Below are 20523 nucleotides of genomic sequence, written 5' to 3' on the forward strand. Positions count from 1 at the left end.
GATTGACGCAGCCATCCTTCGCGGGGCCTGCTGGGTAGGAGGCCCGGATGTCGGGGGCGGGCCGAGGGGGCCGGCGGCGCTTCGGGTCTTTTCGTGGGAGCCCGGGCCGAGCGGAGGCGGGCGGCGTCCTGCCCGCGCAGCGGCCTCCCCGGCGGGCCGCGAGAGGAAGCGCGGAGGGGGGCTAGTGCCTGAAGGCCAAGGGCCGCTTCCCCTCATTCATTCCGCGACTCCGCCCCGTTTTGCTGCCCCCTGGTGGGCAAGTGTGAGTCCTGCAGCGAAAGGCGCGTCATAAGGATCCCCTTGAAAGCGACTCGGGATCCGGTCGGGCCGCTTGCCCAGCGCTGAGCTGAGCGCTGCTTCCGCACTTCTGAAGCGAGCCATGGAGGGCTAATCCGCCTTCGGCTCCGTTGTCTTTCCATAGCTTGACCCGCTTTGCAAACCCCATTTCGCCCAGCCGGCTTATCACGTGGTCTCCTGTCTGTCTCGGCCCAGAAAGTCCGTTCAGTCGGTAACGGCTCCACGTTGTCTGGGAAGTTGCAATTGAAGCGTCAGCTCGGCACAGTATGAAGACTTTTGACCAGGGCTCTCCAACCTTGGCCACTTTAAGCCTGGAGGACTTCAACTCCCAGAATTCCCCAGCCAGCTTTGCTGAAAAGCACCTGAAAAACTTTGCTGGCTGGGGGAGTCTGGGAGTTGAAGTCCTCCAGGCTTAAAGTGGCCGAGGTTGGAGAGCCCTGCTTTAGACTGAGGTCTCTGTGGTGCTTTTCAGGTTCCGCCTCAAAAGGCCACCGTGCCTGAAGTTAACATCGGAGGGAACTTCCGGTGACTTCTTAAAAAGAACCATATAAGGTGCCATTTTAGGACCAGCATCCTGCCAAAGTGATGTGCCCTGTCTACCACCTTCCTAGGTCTTCCTGCCTGCTGGCAAAGAGCTGTTTTCAGGATCATTCGAAAGGCCAGAGAACGGGCCCGTCTGATCTGCGGCAGGATGATGGTATTCCACAAGGCAGAGAAGGTTCTCTTCCTCGTCCTAATAAAGAAGAAAATTCGTAGCTCAGGATTGAAGTGAGGGGCAAGGAATGGCAGAGCAAGACAGTAGAATATAAACAGAGACTAAACCCCACTCCTTATACCACTGATGGTGTTACCCGGTTTGGGTAATGAAACATCTGCAAAACAACAAACAAAATAAACAAAACCCCAACCCAAGCTCAGATAACACCAAGGACCCTTCTTGGCCCTGCCAGACAATTGGCCCCTCCTTGGCTAATTGGCCCCTCCTGCCAGCCCTGATGAAAAGGGGAGATGCAACTGGGGACAGGCCTCTAGTCACCCAGCCTCAGCCCATATGGGGCTTTATAGGTCATTGCCTGAATCTTGAATCATCAATGTGGCTGCGGCTGAAACTCCTTGAGCAGACGGCGTAACATGCACAAAATTGTGGACACACGTAACTGCACACACAGCTGCATTTTGAACTAGTTGAAGCTTCCTAATATCCTTCAAGGGCAGCCCTGTGTAGAACACATTGCAGTAATCCATAGGAGAGGTGACTAAATGTGAATGACAGCCTATTGCACCATGATAATTTAGAGGCACAGTGAACCTATTGGCACTGTGATAGGTTCACATTCTAGATTAGGGGAAAATTGGGCAAGGCAGTTTACATTTGGTCTGTTAAGGGAAAACAGGCATAGTATAGCCAAGATGTCCAAACCAGGCCATTGCCCTAAACTATATTATAGCTAGGGAATGCAATGTGTTCTATGCTTTTAATCCAGTATTGCATCAACTCAGCCTGGGAGTCTCCACCCTGAAAAAGAGTGTGAAGGGCTACAAATGGCCCCTTCCAACATGTGTCCATTTGGACAGAGGAACTCTGCTTTAGGATCATTGTCAGAGTAAGCTGTGAATTGTTGATCACCAACACTCTAATCTTGTTGGGGCTTGTCACATGTCCACACTTATCTGCTGGCCCTCCAGATCAGTTCCCCAATCTGAGAGACGGTTTCCCTCACTTACCAAGTTTGAAATCAGGCAGGATATTATTTTGGTGCAAGAACCCAGTGTCTTTGGAGACCACCTTCTGTCTGCTGGGTAAAGGGCATCTTCCTTTCAGTGGAAAAACTTGAGAAGAATATCTGCACCTTCCTGAGCAGTGACAGAAGAGCCAAGGGTAAGGAAGTGCCCTTATTGCTCCCTGTGATTACTCTGTGCAGGCATCAGAAAGAAATGCTGCTGCTTGGCCCCCACCACCACTCTTGGACTCGGTTAAAAGGCAGACCTCTGCTTCCAACTGGTTTTCACCAGAGGCTTGTTTCTCAAGTCTGCCCTGTTTCCCTTTTCCTCCCTCCCTCCCTGTAGGGTCTGCTTGGGTGGGAGGTTGGACTAGATGACCCACAAGGTCCCTTCCAACTCTTAATCTGTATCTGTAACTTCCTGATTGGGTCCATCCACCCAGGCGTCTGTTGCCAGAATCTGCAGCAGGGGGATTCAAGACTTGGTTTGGGGCTGACTGAGTTCCCTTCCCAACTAAGTCAGTGCCATGTCTGTGTTGCATTGCAGACATCCAGAGGTCATGGGAAAAGCCTCCTGTGGGACAGCTGCCTGCTTGACGCTCTGGGCTCGGTTCTTCCTTCTCTCGGCAATGGAGCAAACAGGTATGTATGAGGTAGCAGCAAGAGCACCTGCTTATAATGGGATCTGTGACCCCAAACTGATGATGAGCCAATGGAGATTGGCATCCAAATCTTCAAGGTCCAGGTGTCAGAATATTCCTCCCTCTCTCCCCCTCTCGTCAATTTGGAGAAAAGCTGGGCATAAAAGTGGGCACCACACCTCTGTAGCTCCTGATGAGTGTAGCGGTACCTGCATCGCGGAGGGTGGGCTCTTCTTTTGACCAGAGCAGCAGTGCTGGAATAAAACAGCTGTACGACCCCTACAGGCCTCAAAAGGCCCACCCCTCAGTTCCAGAATCCATCTGCTCAGAAGCCCCTGAGGTGTCTCGTGTTCCGGGTCTTGACTTCTCCAGGCTGGCTACTGATTTTAGATGCGATGCCAAACAAGATGCCCATCGCTGGTCCAAGGAAGAGAAACACCGTGTCTTTTTTGCATACATCAGGTGGCCGCTTGAGGGCAGCTAAGGGATACAGTACGGACCAGTCTTCTTCTTTGCTGCCGTTGAATGGTTCTCTGGGCTTTGGCAGCCCGGGGAGAGTATTGCTAAGCCTCCGCTGTAAAGGGAGTGTGTGGGGGACACGACCGGGCAGGGGGAGGTGGGGAGAATTGTAATCCTCAGTTGCTTTCCTCTCTCTCCCTCTCTTAGCGGAGGCTGCCAGCCGGGTGCAGTGTCTCAACAATTACGGTTTTCAGGGACGCAGACTGGACTGCCGATGGCACCGCAATCAGGCTTTGGAGGGAACTCTGTTCTACCTCAATTTCTCTGAGTAAGATCCAGGGTTTAGTGGAGGGAGATGGCCTCTTGGACAGCAGGGTGGTCATTTCACTGCGTTGGTCTAATGTGAATTTGACAGTAGAAGAAAATGCGCCCACCCATTCCAGCCCATCTCCTTGGTCTTCTCAGGGCCCTGGAGAAAATGGCAGCTGCCTCTGGCAAATGGTCCTCTTCCCACCCCACCCCAGACTACCTGCCAGGTACACTGCTGTCCCACAGCAGCACAGGCACCCCCCCTTTCAAAAAACCCATCCTATACATCTGTCCCTCCACTGCATGTTGCAGGCCCTCCCCGTCCTTTAATTGGACAAGCGCCTATTGTGGGAAAGGGCCTTCCTGCGTGGCTGCTTCCATTTCCCTTCTCCCAGATCACGCTCTTCCCAAAAAATAGTATGGCCAACCAAGGGGAATCCCCCCTGCCCATCCCCCACCCCTGTTTCCTCACCAACTTCCATTCTAGCATGTTCTGCTCAGGGAGCTTCTGGGGTTTGAGCACAGAGAGGAAGCAGGGACGATTTCTGGGGGAGTCAATAGGGGAGCCTCCAAGCAGCATGGACTATAATGTCCATCCTTCCATCGATGGCCATGTTCAGTTCTATAAATCCGTGAAAACATTTTGGGGATTATCTACTTGTTTCATTCCAAGAACTCTTTCCAATGTAAAATTAATGGGACAATTAGTTTTTGTGTTTGGGAAACTATTTCACTAGAAACAGCCCAAAATTTCCTTTGCCCCTTCTTGTTTTTTCACAACCACATATTCAGGATCCGGACTTTTGAGACATCGAGTGCAGGGTCGCTTTCTGTTGCAGGGGAAAGCAGGATGGGGAAGGGCCACTTTTGTGGAAAGACTGAAAACAGGGGGTGCCCCCAGCAGAAGGGCAACAAAGCCTGGATCTGCCAGCCTAGGGAGAGGCTGTTGGGCAGCATGGGTGATGCCTGGCTGGGGGGATCTTTATCTGCACCGAAGAGCAGCTCATAAAAACCTTTGCAGCAAACTTGCCAGCGGTTGCCTTACCCAAGTAAAATTTCTAGAGATCAGATGTTCATGTTCAGAGGGGCTCTTCTCCTGAAATGGAGCCTTGAATGCCTCCCTCCTTCGGTTGGCTGCCAGGCACTTTGGGCTGCCCCTGCTTTGTGCCCTTCCATGAGTGATGCTTAGGGTGCAGACTGAAGCCGTGATGGCCTTTCTTCTTCCAGCACCCTTGGACTCTCCAGTGACCTCATCTGCCCTCTTTCCGCCTCCCCTGGCACCCCTGATCACTTCAACTGTTCCGTGCACAGCAAGGAAGGCGAGTTCACAGAAAACGATGAGTACAAAGTGGTTCTGCACGTCAGCTCCTTGGGAGAAAACCAGACCAACGTGATCTTTCTGAAGTATAAGCCCAGACTACACAGTGAGTGAACGTGAACTGGAGGGGGAGGATGAGACGCCTTTCTGGTGACCGCTGTGTTCTCTTGGCCTGCTCTGGCCTCTGCTCTTCTTCTCCATCTCCACGTAGCCTGGGGTCCTCGGGAAGGCTGCTAGCGTCTTGGGGAGTCTCAGGTGGAGCTCAGCAATGGGAGCCTTTGCATTCCCGAATCATTTCTCCCTGCCCGTCTTCTCTTTCCAGTTCAGTGCGATCCACCCTTTGATCTGCAGAGCAAATGCAGTGACAATACATGCTGTGTCCGCTGGAAGAGGCCAAAGGCCTGTGAGGAGATTTTGGAGGACTGGCAGTGGGAGCTGGCATTCAAGGCTGTTCAAGAGCCCTGGGAGGTAGGAGAAGCCAAGGGAAGGTGGTGAGATGGGAGGCAGCCCTCTGGGATCCTGGTGCTCCCAAAACCACCAGGTGATAAGGAGCAGAAAGAATGTTTTCGGGGGCTGCCAGGTCTCCCCTTTGGTCAGGACTAGGTAACTCAGCAGAGACAAATTTGCATCCATTTGCAAGTGGCTCAGGGCTTGCTTGATCTGCCCTCCAGTATCCCCAAACCAATTTGCTCACATGTGCAGTTCTCCGTCTTGCAGTGCCAGCTTTCTCACCTGAAAAGTTCTGAAATGTGTTGGACTGTAGTGCAACTTGGCCATTCCCTGCCATCACTTCCACAATGACAACCATTGCAGGCCAGAAGACTTTAATGGCAGAGAGCCAGGTAGTTCTCAGGTGCAGGACTGAGAGTGGAGACACCTGCTGGAGGCCCAAAAGCTGGCTGATGTTGAGCCAGCCCCATCTCAATGCCAGGAAGAGGGTAGTCGGGGCATCCCACTTCTGGATTTAAATGATCCTGGCAGTTGTTGTAAGACTGCAGGTCTGTATGGGTGGGTGTGTATGGCGGGGAGGGGGGAGGAAAAAGGGGGAGATAGAAAGATTCTGCAGCTAGACCACTTCCTCTGCTTTTTTTTGGGGGGGGGTGTTCATTCATCCAGGTACTTGATCGTTTCCCTCTCTCCTCCTAGCAAGCACAGAGAAGGGTCTTCGTCAACTCGGAAACCTGGGTGCACATAGAAAGCTTTGAGTTCAAGAGCGATAGAGATTATGTTGCAAGAATGCGCTGCAAAACCCCGGAGGAGAATCATCACTATGGCAGCCACTGGAGTCCATGGAGTTCCTGTGTCACTTGGACAGCTCACCCAGGTTGGCCTCCAGGATGCAACGTTGTCCTGATGTTGAATTGATGCCAATTTCCCTGATTTCTGTTTCGAGTGGTCATATTTTGAGAGTTTCTTAAACCTTAGTATTAAAAAGCCATTTTGCAGAAATTTGTTAGAATTGTTTATACAGGAAATTCTCCTTTAGCAACCATAGGTGGGACCAGCTACTTGGTTGTTAAGCAGAGTGGTCACTCTGCAAAACCACAAATGTGCTCATGACTTTACTTACGACCTGTGAAGGTCATAAAAGTGACGTTTGGCCGTAATGTTACATTTTCATCACCACTGTAACTGCAAAGCCACTAAGCAAGGCAGTTGCTAAGTGAGATCTACCCGTAAAAGTTTAAGGCATCATGGAGTTAAAAGGCACCTCAGTGAGTGTCTCATTTAAACCGATGGATCTTCTACGGTATTTTTGACAGATTGTCCCCAACCTTTGTTTTAAGGGGCGTGCATAAGAGCACAATCATGCCTACCCTTCCTGTCCTATTGTTTCCTTTCGTTATATCCAATTAATATAGTTATTACATACTCATACTCATATATATGCTTATATATTGTATAGTTATTTCATGCTTATGTTTATATATACTGTGTGACAAAATAAATAAATAAATAAATTCCAGGGAGAGGCCTCCTATCCCACTGAAATTCCTCCTGACAGGTAGCTCATCTGTGTCTGCTTCCCTGCATTTTCCACCCAGGATGATACAAAACGAGCTCCCTCCCTCCTCTACATGAGCACATCTTGATGGGGGTTCTTTTATCTCCCCTCGGTTTCTATTTTGCAGGAAAGACACAGCCCACTTCCAGTCTCTGGCTGAGGTTCTGGTTATCCTTTTCTGAACTGGCTGCTCTCACCACCCCACAGCTGGAGCAGTTACCAGCTGTGGCAACGCTGATAAAAGGAGGATAGCTTTGCCTTCTTTGGGCCCCTGCATTGCACCCACCCACCTTTTCTTACTGCATTTTTCTCTTGCAAGATTTCAGCATATTTTTTTCTTCTCTTTTACTCTCAAACAAGAGGTAGAAAACAAATCAAATTAACCCTTCCATAATAGCCCAATAGTAAAATTGAATGTTAAATTTTTTGCCAAGTAGGGTAGAGGAAGGAAATGCAGTTTGCTGCTCTTCAGAATAACCTTTCCTAGAGATGCATTTAAGATGTCCAGGTCTTAAATGCACAGTCTTTTTCATTTATTTATTAAATTTATATTTAATTTCCTGCCTTTTACAAATAATTTAAGGTGGCAAAATTATACAACACGCCTTCTTCCAATTTTCCCCACAACAGCCCAGTGAGGTGGGCTTGGCTGAGAGAGAGTGATGGGCCCTTAGTCACCTTTCATGGTTAAGGTGGGAATTCAGCTCACAGTCCCCTGCATTCCAGCCTGGGGTCTTAACCACTAGACCAGACTGGCTTTTCATACACTCATCGCAATCTGAAAAGCGGTTCTGGGTGGCTGAAATATAATATTCAGAAACGGCTCAGGCAGGTACCCACCTGATTTGCTGGTGTGTGTGTGTGTGTGTGTGTGTTCCTCCGTCCGTACAGCCGAGGCAGATTTCCAAGACTGTCCTTCTAGCCAATCTTAAAACAAGCAATTCTAATATTCCTGCACGGTTGATTTCTTGGCGGGGCCTACCTAGCCGAGCTGACGTAGACCAGGTCTCAAGCCAAGCCTTGTGAACTCAGTTTGGCTAGGCACAACTCTTTTTCTTGCCCTTGGCAGCAACTGAAATGGACTTGAAGCCCATCAGCCAGGCCGGCAGACTGGCAGCTCACCTCACACGCTACATGAGCCAGCAAGTTATGCCTCCGTGGTGCCCAAATGTCTCTAGAGGAAATAGCATGCTGGGTCAGGGCCTTCCGAAGCCTCTCTGCAGTGCTTCCTGCATGTCCAGGGCGGTCCTGCTTGTGCTCAGCAGCTCCTGTTTCCCATCCCAGGTGACTGGCAGCAGCTTGATGCTCCCATCTACCTCCTGTTCTGCCTCGGCACCCTCCTGCTGTTGCTGGCGCTGGCCTTTGCCCTCTTCAAGAGGTACGGTACCTCCTTTCGCTTTCATGGTGGCTCCCCTGCAAAGTTCTTACACCTGGGAGCTGTGCCAGGCACCTGAGGTGGCTGCAAGTGTCCCTGCCTGTTTTGCTCTTCCCCTCCCTCCAGCTGGGTCAAGGGGGGCCCTTTCCCGAAGGGGATTTCCTTCCCGCAGTTGCAGCCCACACAAGGGAGAGACCAGGGCCTGGCAGGCTTAACAGGAGAGCCCGTTCTCCAGTGCCACTTGTGGCGGGGGTGTGTGGCATCTGGGCTTCCCTTGTTACTGTTGGGCTGAGTGGCCAAAAGCAGCAGCTCTGCGCAGGGTCTTGGGAGGGGGGCAGCCGTGCTGGGCGCCCCTTGTGAGCCAACTGGGGGTGGGGAGAGGCGGGAGGCAAACGGCAGGACCAACCGGCCTTTCCTCGGCCACAGGGTGCAGAGGAGCTGCGGGGCCAGCATCCCCACACCAGCCACCTTCTTCCAGCCTCTCTACCTGGCTCACCAAGGGGTTTTCAAGGTAACGGCCTCCCGCCCTCCAGTGCCGGGCAAAGGAATCGGCTGTCCCCACCCACCCTTCCTTCCTGTGGCTTTGGCGAGCCCGGCTGACGCTGCTGCGCTCTCCCTTCTGCAGGGGTGGGCAGGGCTGGCCCCGGAGGAGGCAGCGGAGGCAGTTTCTCGGCTCTCCTTTCTGCAGCTGCCCACCTGCACCATGTCGGGGCCAGCCAAGCAGTGTGCATCTCCGCTAATCGAAGAGCTCCGGGGGGCGGCACTGGAGGCTGAGCACCCACCCAGTGACTACTGCACCCTTGGCGGGGCAGCCAAAGGGGTAGCCCCCATTCCTGCCCACTGGCCCCAGCCGCTGCTGCCTCCCAGTGCCCACTCGGGACCTCCAGCTGGCTCACTTCCCCTCTGCGGCAAAGGCCGAGCCCAGGAGCCGCCCGGCACCCCCGCCGCTCTGGGAGGGCTGCTCCAGGACAGCGGCCGGAGTGGGGAGGTGTGGCCGATGCAGCCCCTCTTCCTTTGAGGCTCCTAAGTAACGGGAAGCACGGCGTTGGGAAACCCAGTCTGTGAATGTCAATGGAAGACTATTTGGGCATCAATGCATCACATCCTTTTATATAGATATAAAAGAAATATTTCATTCATCAATTTCATTGATTTGTTTTTTTACAATTCCTCCTTTTAGGAAAAAAGTGGGTTTGGTTAACAGAAAAGTAGAATTGTTGTGAAAGAAAACTTACATGTTAGTAATCTAATGGTACAATTGACCTGAATATATATTGTAAGAATAGTTTTCGTTCAGTGCTTCTGCTTTCTCTTTTCCTTTTGCATATAATAAAATAAAAACATGAGGACGGACGGACCACGATTGATAGAAATTTCTTGCTTGAGGGGACTGGACTCCAAAACACTGTGCAATTATGGGGAGCTGCCCTGCCTGCTGCCTTTGCAGGTGAGGAAAAGGGAAGCCACCAAGAATCAGATGCTGCAGAAGAAGCTGGTTGGTCTACAGTAGCCAGAAATTGAGAGAGTGGTAGCATCTTCGCAGATGGTTGGACTTCTCAAAACAGTCCACAAAGTGGCTAAAAGATTTAAATAGGGATGAGGTGGGAGTTGGAGATGAGGGAATTTGTCAAAGGTCATCAGCAAACATGGTGTCTCAATGCTGTGCTTAGGTAGGTCTGAAATCTGATCGAGAGAGATCCAGCCAGTATTCTTCACATCTTTAAAAATGGTTTAGACCAGCAGTCTTCAAACCTTTTGGGTCCATGGACCAGTGCCAGCGGGAAGCAGAGGAGATGATTCAACACATGCACGAATAAAGCTTCAGGCACTCACCCACTGCTTCGTGGCCCGATTCCCAACGAGCCACGGACTGGTACCAGTTGGGGACCCTGGTCTAGATGAGAGAATAAAAGGGGAGGGGCACCAAATTTGCAGACGACACCAAGCCGAGGGAATTGCCAATTCTTTGTAAGATAAGCTGAGATTCAGAGGACTCTTCACAGGCATGAGCATTGGGCCCTATCCAACAAGCTTCAATTCAGTGGTGAGAAAAATAAGGTCCTGCACTTATGCAGGAAAAACCAGATGCATAAGTACAGAATAGATCCCCGATCTCAGGTCCTTCCACCGCGAGCTGAAGACGTTGCTGTTTCGAAGAGCAGGACTAGCTTGAACGTAGTTTTAAATTGGGGTTTTTAAATCAGGGGTTTTAAATGGGGTTTTAAATTTGTATTTAAAAGTTTTAGGGCATCAATTGAACTGAATTTTCTATTTTTTTTTGCTGTTTTATATGTATTATATATTTTCTATTGTTTTATTGGCTGTGAACCGCCCTGAGTCCTTCGGGAGATGGGCAGTATACAAATATAATAAATAATAAATAATAATAGGTGATACCTGACTCAACAGTAGTAACTGAAAGGGTTTCAAGTATCCTATTGGACTACTCTTTAAGTATGAGCCAGCTGTGTGCTGCAGCTTCCAAAAAAGCCAACGCAATTCTAAGCTGCATCAACAGAGGGATAGTACCAAGATCACGGGGAGTGACAGCACTGCTCTATACTGGACTAGTGCGGCCACACCTGGAATATAGCATCCAGTTCTGGTTGCCACAATACAAAAAGGATGCTGAGATTCCTGTTCTGTTCTGTTCTCAATTCTATTCTACTGTACTATACTGTACATAACTCTCATTCCATATTTTATTCTCTATTTTATTTCCTATCCTACTCTGGTGATCAATTTCTTTCACCATCCTTTCCTAAACAAGAAATGGTTGAAAACCAAACCAAAATTGTGCAATACAATCAATCTAAAAAGGTTGAACAAATTGCAAAAAACGAATGGAAGAACTGCAACAGAAGACACACTTCACTGACTGAAGACATTTTGAGAATATGAAGCAAGCCAGGGAAATTTTGGCATAGCAGATTAGAAAAGAAGAAGGGAGACAGATAATACCCACAATACAAGCAGTCCTCGCTTAGCATCCACAACTGAGGCTGACAACTCTGGTTAAGCAAAGAGAAGAATCATGTGACAGTGGCTGGGCTCTTTATTTTGCTTCAGCTTTCAGCGTCAGAAAGACGTGAGCCCAAAGGGCAGGGGAGGGTTTAGGAGCTCAGCGCAGGAGGCAAACCATGCAGCCCCTTTCCTTTCCCCTCCCCCCCTCCCTTTGGGAGCCTCCCCTTGTTGCTGGGAAATCGATGGGTGTATTTACACTCTTTGGAGAGGAAAAGAGTGCAAGGGAATAAGCAGGCACACAACGGATACAGATAGTCTTCGATTTACAACAGTTCATTTAGTGACCGTTCAAAGTTACAACAGCACTGATTTGTGTGACCATTTTTCACACTTGCAACCACTGCAGCATCTGCATGGTCCGTAATGAAAATTCGGACACTTGGCAACAGACTCGTGTTTATGACGGTTGCCTTGTCCTGGGATCACATGATCCCCTTTTGTGACCTTCTGAAAAGCAAAATCACTGGGGAAGCCGGATTCACCAAGCAACCGTGTTTCTAACTTAGAACTGCAGTGATTCACTTGACAACTCTGGCAAGAAAAGTTATAAACTTTTGTGGCAAAATTAACTGTCTCACTTAGCAACAAAACCTTTGGGCTTAGGTTTAACCATTATTAGATAAAATACGAGAATTAACGAAAATAGAGGGAATTAAGATTAGACAATATGAGTACAAAGTTAGAGCTTTTGCAGATGATGTAGTGGTTACCTTAACAAATCCTATAAATTCAAGTAGATTTTTGTTGGAAGTAATTGATAAATATGGAAAGGTATCAGGATTTAAAATAAATCAGAATAAAACAAAAGTGATAATTAAAAATATGTTTATACAACAGAAACAAAAACTAGAGGAAATGACAGGATTTGAGGTGGTAAAAAAGGTTAAATACATAGGGGTTTATATTAGCTCATCGAACAAGAAACTTTATAAGAATAATTATGACTTGCTATGGCAAAAAGTTCAGAATGATATGAGTGTCTGGAAAAAATTGCAGTTGTCACTATTGGGAAGGATTGCGGCTATTAAAATGAATGTGTTACCTAGATTTTTGTTTCTGTTCCAGATGATACCAATAATTAAAAAGGATAAAAATTTGGAAGATTGGCAGATTGGGATTAATAAATTTATATGGCAGGGTAAAAAGGCGAGGGTTAAAATGAAAATAATACAGGACTCACGGGAAAGAGGTGGCTTAAAAATGCCTAACTTTAAACTATATTATGAAGCAGTAGCCCTTTCAGTAATAAGTGACTGGTTTAATTTAACGGAGGAAAGAATTTTGAATATAGAAGGTTATGACTTGTTATATGGATGGCATGCGTATTTATTTTATGAAAAAAAAGTGGATAGGGCTTTTAAGAATCATGTGTTGAGAAGTGCTCTTTATGGTCTGGAAAAAATATTCTTATAAATTAGATTACAAGATTCCTATATGGGCGAGCCCTAGACATGCAATAGAGAATATAAATATAGAACAGAAACAGGAAATGATTACTTATAAAGAACTTTTGTATGCTGAAGGAGGTAGATTGCAATTAAAATCATTACAGGTAATTAAATGAAGAAGGGAGGAATTATACTTGGTTTCAATATGGGCAAATAAGTGCTAGATGGAAAGAAGATCAAAAAATTGGTATAATGCAAAGGGAGGAAAATTTAATAAAGCAAATTAGAAATCAGACCCAGGAGCATATAAAGAGATTGTATAATGTGTTGCTTGAAATAGATTCGGAAAAGGATTTGGTAAAGGACTGTATGATAAAATGGGCACAGAATATTCAGGAACCAATAATGTTGGAAACATGGGAGAAAATCTGGGTTAGAAATGTTAAGTTTACACAAGCACAGAATTTAAGGGAAAATTTTTATAAGATGTTTTATAGATGGCACTTAGATCCCAAAAAATTATCATGTATGTATCCTAATATCCAAGCGAAATGTTGGAGGTGTGATTGTGATGACGCTACATATTTTCATATTTGGTGGACTTGCAAGAAAATTAAGGCCTTTTGGATAAGAATTTGGTGGATTATTCAAAATGTACTGAAGAAGAAGATAAAGTTCCTGCCACAATTTTTCCTTTTGGGAATTATAACGGATTGTACAGGGATTGAGACTAAACTGATTCTGAATTTAATAACAGCAGCAAGACTGTTGATTGGACAATATTGGAAGAAAGAAGAGGTACCTACAATAGAAGAATGGATACTGAAAGTCATTAATTTGGCTGAGATGGCTAAAATCTCAGCTTTTTTAAAAGACAATACGCAGGAAAGATATTTAATTGAATGGAAAAAAATGGATTGATTATCTACAAAACAGATATCAGATTAAGAAATATCAGATTACCTTTGAATAATTAGAAAGTTATTTTATTTAATGGGGAGGGGGTTGGGAGATGAAAAGCTTTGGATGTGGTTATTTGGATTGGAAGGGAAAATTTTATTCTATGTTTGGTTTATGTATAACAATACCTTGTGATTGACCCGGGAAGCCGGGGGGAGGAGGAGGGAGGGGGGTTTTCTGGGAGGGAGGGGGGAAAAAAGAGGCAAAAATGTCTTTGTTTTTTTAAAAACTTTTTCAATATAAAAAAAACCTTTGGGCTTAGTTGTAGTTGTAAGCCGAGGACTACCTCTGCAATGGGCAATACAAAACACAATTGGAATACTGCATCCATTTTTAGTCACCACAGATATCACCAAAAGATACCAAAAGATATCAAGACTCGAAAGATTGCATAAAAGAGCAACCAAGATGATGAAGGGGCAGGAAGCTAAACTTTATGATGAACGGTTGCAGGAACTAGGTATGTCTAGTGGCTAATGAAGACAAGGACTGGGGGGCTGACATGATGGCAGTCTTCCGACATTTGAGGGGCTTGCCGCAGAGAAGTGGAGGTCGACCTGTTCTCCAAAGCACTTGAGGGCGGGACAAGAAGTAACCAAGGAGACAAGCAACCTAGAACGAAGGAGAAAATTCCTGACAGTGAGAACAAGCATCTGCAGTTTGCCTAGCAAGCCACTTAGGAGGCAGGCCTCCTAAGCTTCGAATGTGAAACTGATGATTAGGGTCTTCTCAGTGTCAGGCAGCAGCAGGAGCTGCCCTGGGTTTGAATTAAACTAAGGCCAGAGCTGAGCTTGTTAACTTACAATTAGCACTTTTTAGAGGGGCTGCACTGTGGAGAAAAGCAGACAGGGAATGGAGTGCATGTTTAGGTGACCTCTCTGCCCGGGGCAGGGAGGGCGGGAGGAAAAAAATGGAGCAGGCACAGGCCAACACGACTAAATTGTGTTCAAGTCACAGTTGAGGGTGGCCTTATCAAAGGGCAGCTTAGCATTTAGCGGCAGCACCTGAAAGCAGGGACTTGAAGGGGCACTGACCAGGAACTGGGGTAGAGTTTGGGGGCTGGAGTGCAAAATTGGAATGAGGTATCAAGATGGTATTGGATGATACCAGATTTAAGAATCTGCCCTGGCAGAGAAATGTCCAAATACCACTGGTTTCTCGATCACTTAGGAGGAAACTGACTTTTTTCCTCCCAAGCTATATTTGTTATGTACCAAGAATTGTTGAGGGCCTCCAGTGTGCAGCGGGCAAACTGAATAAAGATAAGGCAGTTTATCTTTCTCACATTGCTACAAGATGCCTATCTGGGTGAGATTATTGCAACTTTTTAAAAAAAGGAAGAGGTGGCCATCTTGCTCAGAAAATAACTTTTTTGCATGAAAGAGGGAAGAACTTAGAACTTAATTGAGTCACAACAAGACTCAGTTTTCCTGCTGCTCTTTCATCCTGCATCATTCATATAAAAAGATGTTGAGATTCAGGAAAGAGGGCAGAGAAGAGCAACCAGGATGGTTAGAGGACTGGAGAGTAAAACATGAAGAATGGTTGCAGGAATTGGGAGTGTCTAGTCTAATGAGAAGAAGGACTAGGGGAGACATTTTTTTTATTTTTTTATTTATTTATTTTGTCACAACATTATATACTAGCACATATATTGAAAGGAAACAATAGGACAGGAACGGTAGGCACTTTTGTGCACTTATGCAGACCCCTTATAGTCCTCTTAGGAATGGGGTGAGGTCAATGGTAGACAGTTTTTGGTTAAAGCTTTTGGGAGTTTTAGAAGAGACCACAGAGTCAGGTAGTGTATTCCAAGCATTAGCAACTCTGTTACAGAAGTCATATTTTCTGCAATCAAGATTGAAGCGGTTAACATTAAGTTTGAATCTATTGTTTGCTCTTGTATTATTGCGATTGAAGCTGAAATAGTCTTTAACAGGAAGGACGTTGCAATAGATGATTCTGTGTGTTAAACACAGGTCTTGTCGGAGTCGGCGGACTTCTAAGTTTTCTAATCCCAGGATTTCAAGTCTGGTGGTATAAGGTATTTTATTGTTTTCAGAGGAATGGAGAACACTTCTTGTAAAATATTTCTGGACTCTTTCAATTGTATTAATGTCAGAGATGTGGTATGGTATGACATGATAGATAGTGTTTCAATATTTCAGGGGCTCCTACAAAGATGAGGGTGTCAAACTGTTTTCTAAGGCATCAAAAGGCAAGATAAGAAAGAATGGATGGAAACTAACCAAGGACCTATAATTAAGGAGAAATTTCCTGTCAGTGAAAATAATTAATCAGTAGAACAGCTTGCCTCTGGAGGTTTTCAAAAAGAGACTACACAACCATTTATCTGAAATGATACAGGGTCTCCTGCTTGAGCAGGGGGTTGGACTAGAAGACCTCCGAGGTCCCTTCCAACTCTCTTATCCTTCCAGTTCTGTGCTTCCAAGGTTCAGGGGAAGAAAGGGGACCCCCCCCCACTTTCCAGCCAGGGAGTAGGGAATCCACCCAAGCACCATCTCCTCACTTTGCCTCATCTCTCTGTTGATTGTACCTCACGTCTTTGCAGCCTTGAGTCACCTCCTCCATCTGCAGTGACCAATGTTAGTCAGTTCTCTTCATGGTTTGCTGGTCATTCTTTTTCTCAGTTCTTCTCATCCTCACCCCACCTCCCCAAAAATGATGTTTAGTCTTGACAGAACCTGGCTGGTTTTCTTACAGAAAGCGCCCAGGACCTCTGACAAGTGTGGCTAATCCTGACTTGCAGTCCCTCCAGCCATGGAGTGGTGCAAGCCCTTTACCCACTCCCCCATGCAAGCTCCAAGCCTTGGATTCCCCAGATGCTGTGAGGGGACAGTGCGGGGGGTGTGTGTCTGCTGGATCTATTGGTAGCACTGGCCCAGGCTGGGCAAAGCTTCCTAGATCAATATGAGTGACCTTGTGTGTTCGAGGCAGTGACGATTTGTGACAATTGCCTGGACAAGTCCTTGCAGGGGTTTTTTGGTAAGGTTTTCAGAAGTGGCTTGCCATTCCCTTCTTCCTAGAACTGAGAGAGAGTGACTGGCCCAGGATCACCCAGATGGCTTCATGTTCAAGGCAGGACTAGAACTCATGGTCTCCCAGCTTCCCGCCTGATGTCTTTAACCAATACACCAAAGCGGCTCTCCAACCTGTGGTATCCAACCTAAGCAGGTCCCCCAGCTGTCCTTCCTGTTCACCTGCTGTCTTTTGCTCACTAGCAGAGAACCATTGAAGTGGGAAAGAAGGTATAACAGACAAGACTGTGGTATGGCTGGCTCGTTTCTGTGGAGGCAGCCCTTGTGGCAAGTTTCTCATTCAACTATGTTGCAGGAACTTAAACCATGGTTAGTAAATCAAACCATGGCAATAACTGCAATATCATTTGATCCTATATGATTCCTAAATTCTTTGTAATTTCTTTAGCAGCAGATACTCTAGGAAGCATCCTCAGTTTCTTCTGGGTGGCACAGAAATAATGCCCTGCCCTGCTCCAGAACACAGAGTAATAGGGTTGGAAGGGATCTTGGAGGTCTTCTAGTCCAACCCCCTGCTTAAGCAGGAGACCCCCTATACCATTCCAGACAAGTGGATGTCCAGTCTCTTCTTGAAAATCTCCAGTGATGGAGCACCCACAACTTTGGGAGCCAAGCTGTTCCACTGATTAATTGTTCTCACTGACAGGAAATTTCTCTATTTTAGTCTGGATTACTCTTTAATGATCTTCCATCTGTTATCCTTCAGAGGATAATTAGAACTGCAGAAAAAATAATTGCTACCAACCTGCCTTCCATTGAGGACCTGTATACTGCACGAATCAAGAAGAGGGACGTGAAAATATTTACAGATCCTTCACATCCAGGACATAAACTGGAAACAACTCCTACCCTCAAAATGACGCTATAGAGCACTGCACACCAGAACAACTAGACACAAGAACATTTTCTTCCCAAAGGCCATCACTCAAATAATTCCCTCAACATTGTCAAACTACTGACTAAATCTGCACTATTAATCTTCTCATAGTTCCCATCACCAATCTCTTTCCACTTATGACTGTATGACTGTAACTTTGTTGTTGGTAATCCTTATGATTTATATTGATATTGATTGTTCCTGATTACTTATACCCTATGATTATCATTAAGTGTTGTATCATTAAGTGTTATGACCATCATTTGTGTTGTAAATGTTGTACCTTGATAAAGGTATCTTTTCTTTTGTGTACACTGAGAGCATATGCACCAAGACAAATTCTTTGTGTATCCAATCACACTTGACCAATAAATGCTAAATGTCAAAAAAAAAATACTTCTTGTCCTGCCCTCAGGTGCTTTAGAGCAGGGGTCTCCAACCTTGGCAACTTTAAGACTTGTGGACTTTAACTCCCAGAGTTCCTCAGCCAGTTCACAAGTCTTCAAGTTGCCAAGGTTGGAGACCCCTGCTTTAGAGAATAGGTTGACCTCTGTGAGAGACCCTCAAGAAGACTAGGCAAATGGCAAGAGCTATGGGAGAAGAATTATAAATTAACAATGTCCATTGCATATAAAGAAAATCAATATAAAATGTTTTATAGATGGCATGTGCCACCTGAGAAACTGGTGAAAATTTTTGAAGATAAATCAGCTAAATGTTGGAAATGTTATCAGTTACCAGGATCTTATTATCATATGTGGTGGACATGTCCAGAAGCCAAAAACTATTGGGAGAAAATAAAGGGTTGGTTAGAAAAAATGACCCAACAACATATTGATTTAAAACCAGAGCTGTTTTTACTGGGGATCCTACCAGAGAAAATTAGTAAGGAAAACATTTATTTGATTATACATGTAATTACAGCAGCAAGAACAGTTATTGCGCTAAATTGGAAAGCAGAGAAAATACCCCTGGAAGGAGAAATTATTAGAAAAAATTTAGATTGTGCATAAATGAATAGACTAACCTTGATGATTAAAGAAAGAGAGGATTCAGAATATTTTAAGATATGGGATAAATTGTATCATTGGTTAGAAGAAAGGTACAGATAAGCAATGGATAATTATGTAAGAAAATGATAATAATGTATTTGTGGAAAAATGGTAATAGTTCAAATGGAAGTGAAGAAAAAAGAAACAACAAAACAATGGAGCCAGGAAGAAAACACCGAGATGTCACACGGAAGGAATTGCTGATGCTTTAAATGTATGTTTGTTTATAAAATAAAAAACTTTATTAAAAAAAAGGAAGACTGCTATCATATCACCGCTAGTCCTACTCTTTCTTGGACTAGACATACCTAGTTCCCTCAACTGTTCCTCAGACCCCTTATAATCTTTGTTGCTGTTTCCTGCACTCTTTCTATGGTCTCAACATCTTTTTTGTAACATGGTGACCAGAATTAGATGCAGTATTCCAAGTATGGCCTCTACAAAGCAATATATCACTCCTTGTGATCTTGAAACTATCCCTTTGCTGCTGCAACCTAGGACTGCATTAGCTTTTTTGGCAGCTGCCGCACACAGCTGGGTGGGTCATATCTAAGTGATTGTCCATTAGGACCCCTAGATTCCTCTCACAGTTGCTAATGTTGAGCCAAGTACCACTTGCTCTATGCTTATGTATTTAGTTCTCCTTGCCTCTGTGTAGGATCTTACTTTTCTCACTGCTGAATTGCATTTTGTTGGATAGGGCTCAGTGTTCAAGTCTGTCAAAGTCCTTCTAAAGAGTTATCAATTCCCCCCAGCTTGGTGTTATCTGCAAATTTGATGGGTTCCCCTTTCCCCCCCTCCTCTAGATCACTTATGAAGATGTTGAAGGGTGCTGGGCCTAAGACTGAACCTCGAGGTATACACCACTGCATGCTCCTCCTTCATGTACAGATGAAGGAGCTCCGTTAAGGACTGCACACATGGAGTACAGTTGCAAATGCATCTGGTGGCAGCGCCGTCTACCCCATAGGTGGCTGTGTCTGGTGTGCCTGCCTGCACTGTGGGCTCAGGACCGGCTGCTGGACTCCATTCCAAGTCATATGAGAGTGCAGCAGTTGCCAGTTGTTGAGCCGCTGCTTCTTCCATTTAGATGAAGTTTATAGTTTAAGTGTTTGGCATACAATTTACTGATAACTCTCAGAAGACTAATGGGTCTATAATTGCCTGAATCATTTCTCTTACCCTTTTTATAGATTGGTATAATAATTGCTATATTATAATAATAATAACACAATCTCTTGGCATACAACCCATTTTATCTATAAATGCCTCTCCACAGCAGGGACAGAATCTAGCAGGGTGTGTGGGAATCAGCAAGATATCTAAATGATCTGATCTTCCCAAAACAAAAAATAGCTTTCTTCAGAGCCAGATTTAATATTCTCCCCTCAGCACTTCTCCAGGGTAGGTATAAGAGAACACCAATAGCAGAACGGGTCTGTCTATGTGGTAAAGGAGAAGTCAAAAATGTTTTATTGTACGTGAGTTATACAGAGTATGTAGGTCAAGATATATTCTCCCCTTACTAGAGAGATTGCCAGGGAGGACCTATGACTTTTATGTAGACTTTCTCCTCTAAGACTCAAACCCGGCTACCATGCGTGCAATGGCAAAATTCTGTGTCGCTGCAATGACCACAAGAAAAAAATTGCTTACAGAATTATAGATGTCAACTTGTGCCAATTTTTTGGAGAGGTCAAACAATTTTTGGAAAAATAAATTTACTCATACTTATCAGCTCTCCACTCATGTAAATTAGGGAGTGACCCTAATGGTTTGAGATCATGTATTTTCATAACAGGGATGTTATTACAATTAATGTATTATTTTTAATTTATTGTATGTCTATTGCTGGTCGATGACCGTAATAAAGTTTATATTCTATTATTCTATTCCATTTAGATGAGGTGTGTGTGCGTGTTTCTGGATCATCTTTTCTTCAGCCCTTTTCAAACTCAGCCATCCTTTGCCACTTCTTCCTGCCCACCAACCTTGGTCACCTTCGGTCTAGTATCGTCAGGGTGGTCCAAAGCATTTC

The 20523-nt window shown here is 45.6% G+C and overlaps 1 protein-coding gene across 4 annotated transcripts; it reads left to right on the forward strand.

Moving 5' to 3' along the window:
• Positions 1-51: 51 nt before the first annotated feature.
• Positions 52-20518, forward strand: LOC131185422 (interleukin-9 receptor-like). Of its 4 annotated transcripts, XM_058157942.1 has the most exons (10): positions 52-2176; positions 2566-2660; positions 3326-3446; positions 4655-4851; positions 5068-5213; positions 5892-6069; positions 8035-8128; positions 8552-8636; positions 8751-9572; positions 19292-19393. In XM_058157942.1, exons 2-9 carry the CDS (start codon positions 2579-2581, stop codon positions 9141-9143), a joined length of 1296 nt encoding a protein of 431 aa, XP_058013925.1. In that variant the 5' UTR covers positions 52-2176; positions 2566-2578; the 3' UTR covers positions 9144-9572; positions 19292-19393. The 4 variants fall into 4 exon arrangements, with proteins under 4 accessions (XP_058013925.1, XP_058013923.1, XP_058013922.1 ...); XM_058157940.1 differs by lacking the exon at positions 19292-19393 and adding an exon at positions 20388-20518 and having other exon boundaries at positions 8552-9572; XM_058157939.1 differs by having other exon boundaries at positions 8552-9572.
• Positions 20519-20523: the final 5 nt, after the last annotated feature.

The sequence above is a fragment of the Ahaetulla prasina genome, chromosome 14 (genome assembly GCF_028640845.1).
Source record: "Ahaetulla prasina isolate Xishuangbanna chromosome 14, ASM2864084v1, whole genome shotgun sequence".
NCBI lineage: Eukaryota > Metazoa > Chordata > Lepidosauria > Squamata > Colubridae > Ahaetulla > Ahaetulla prasina.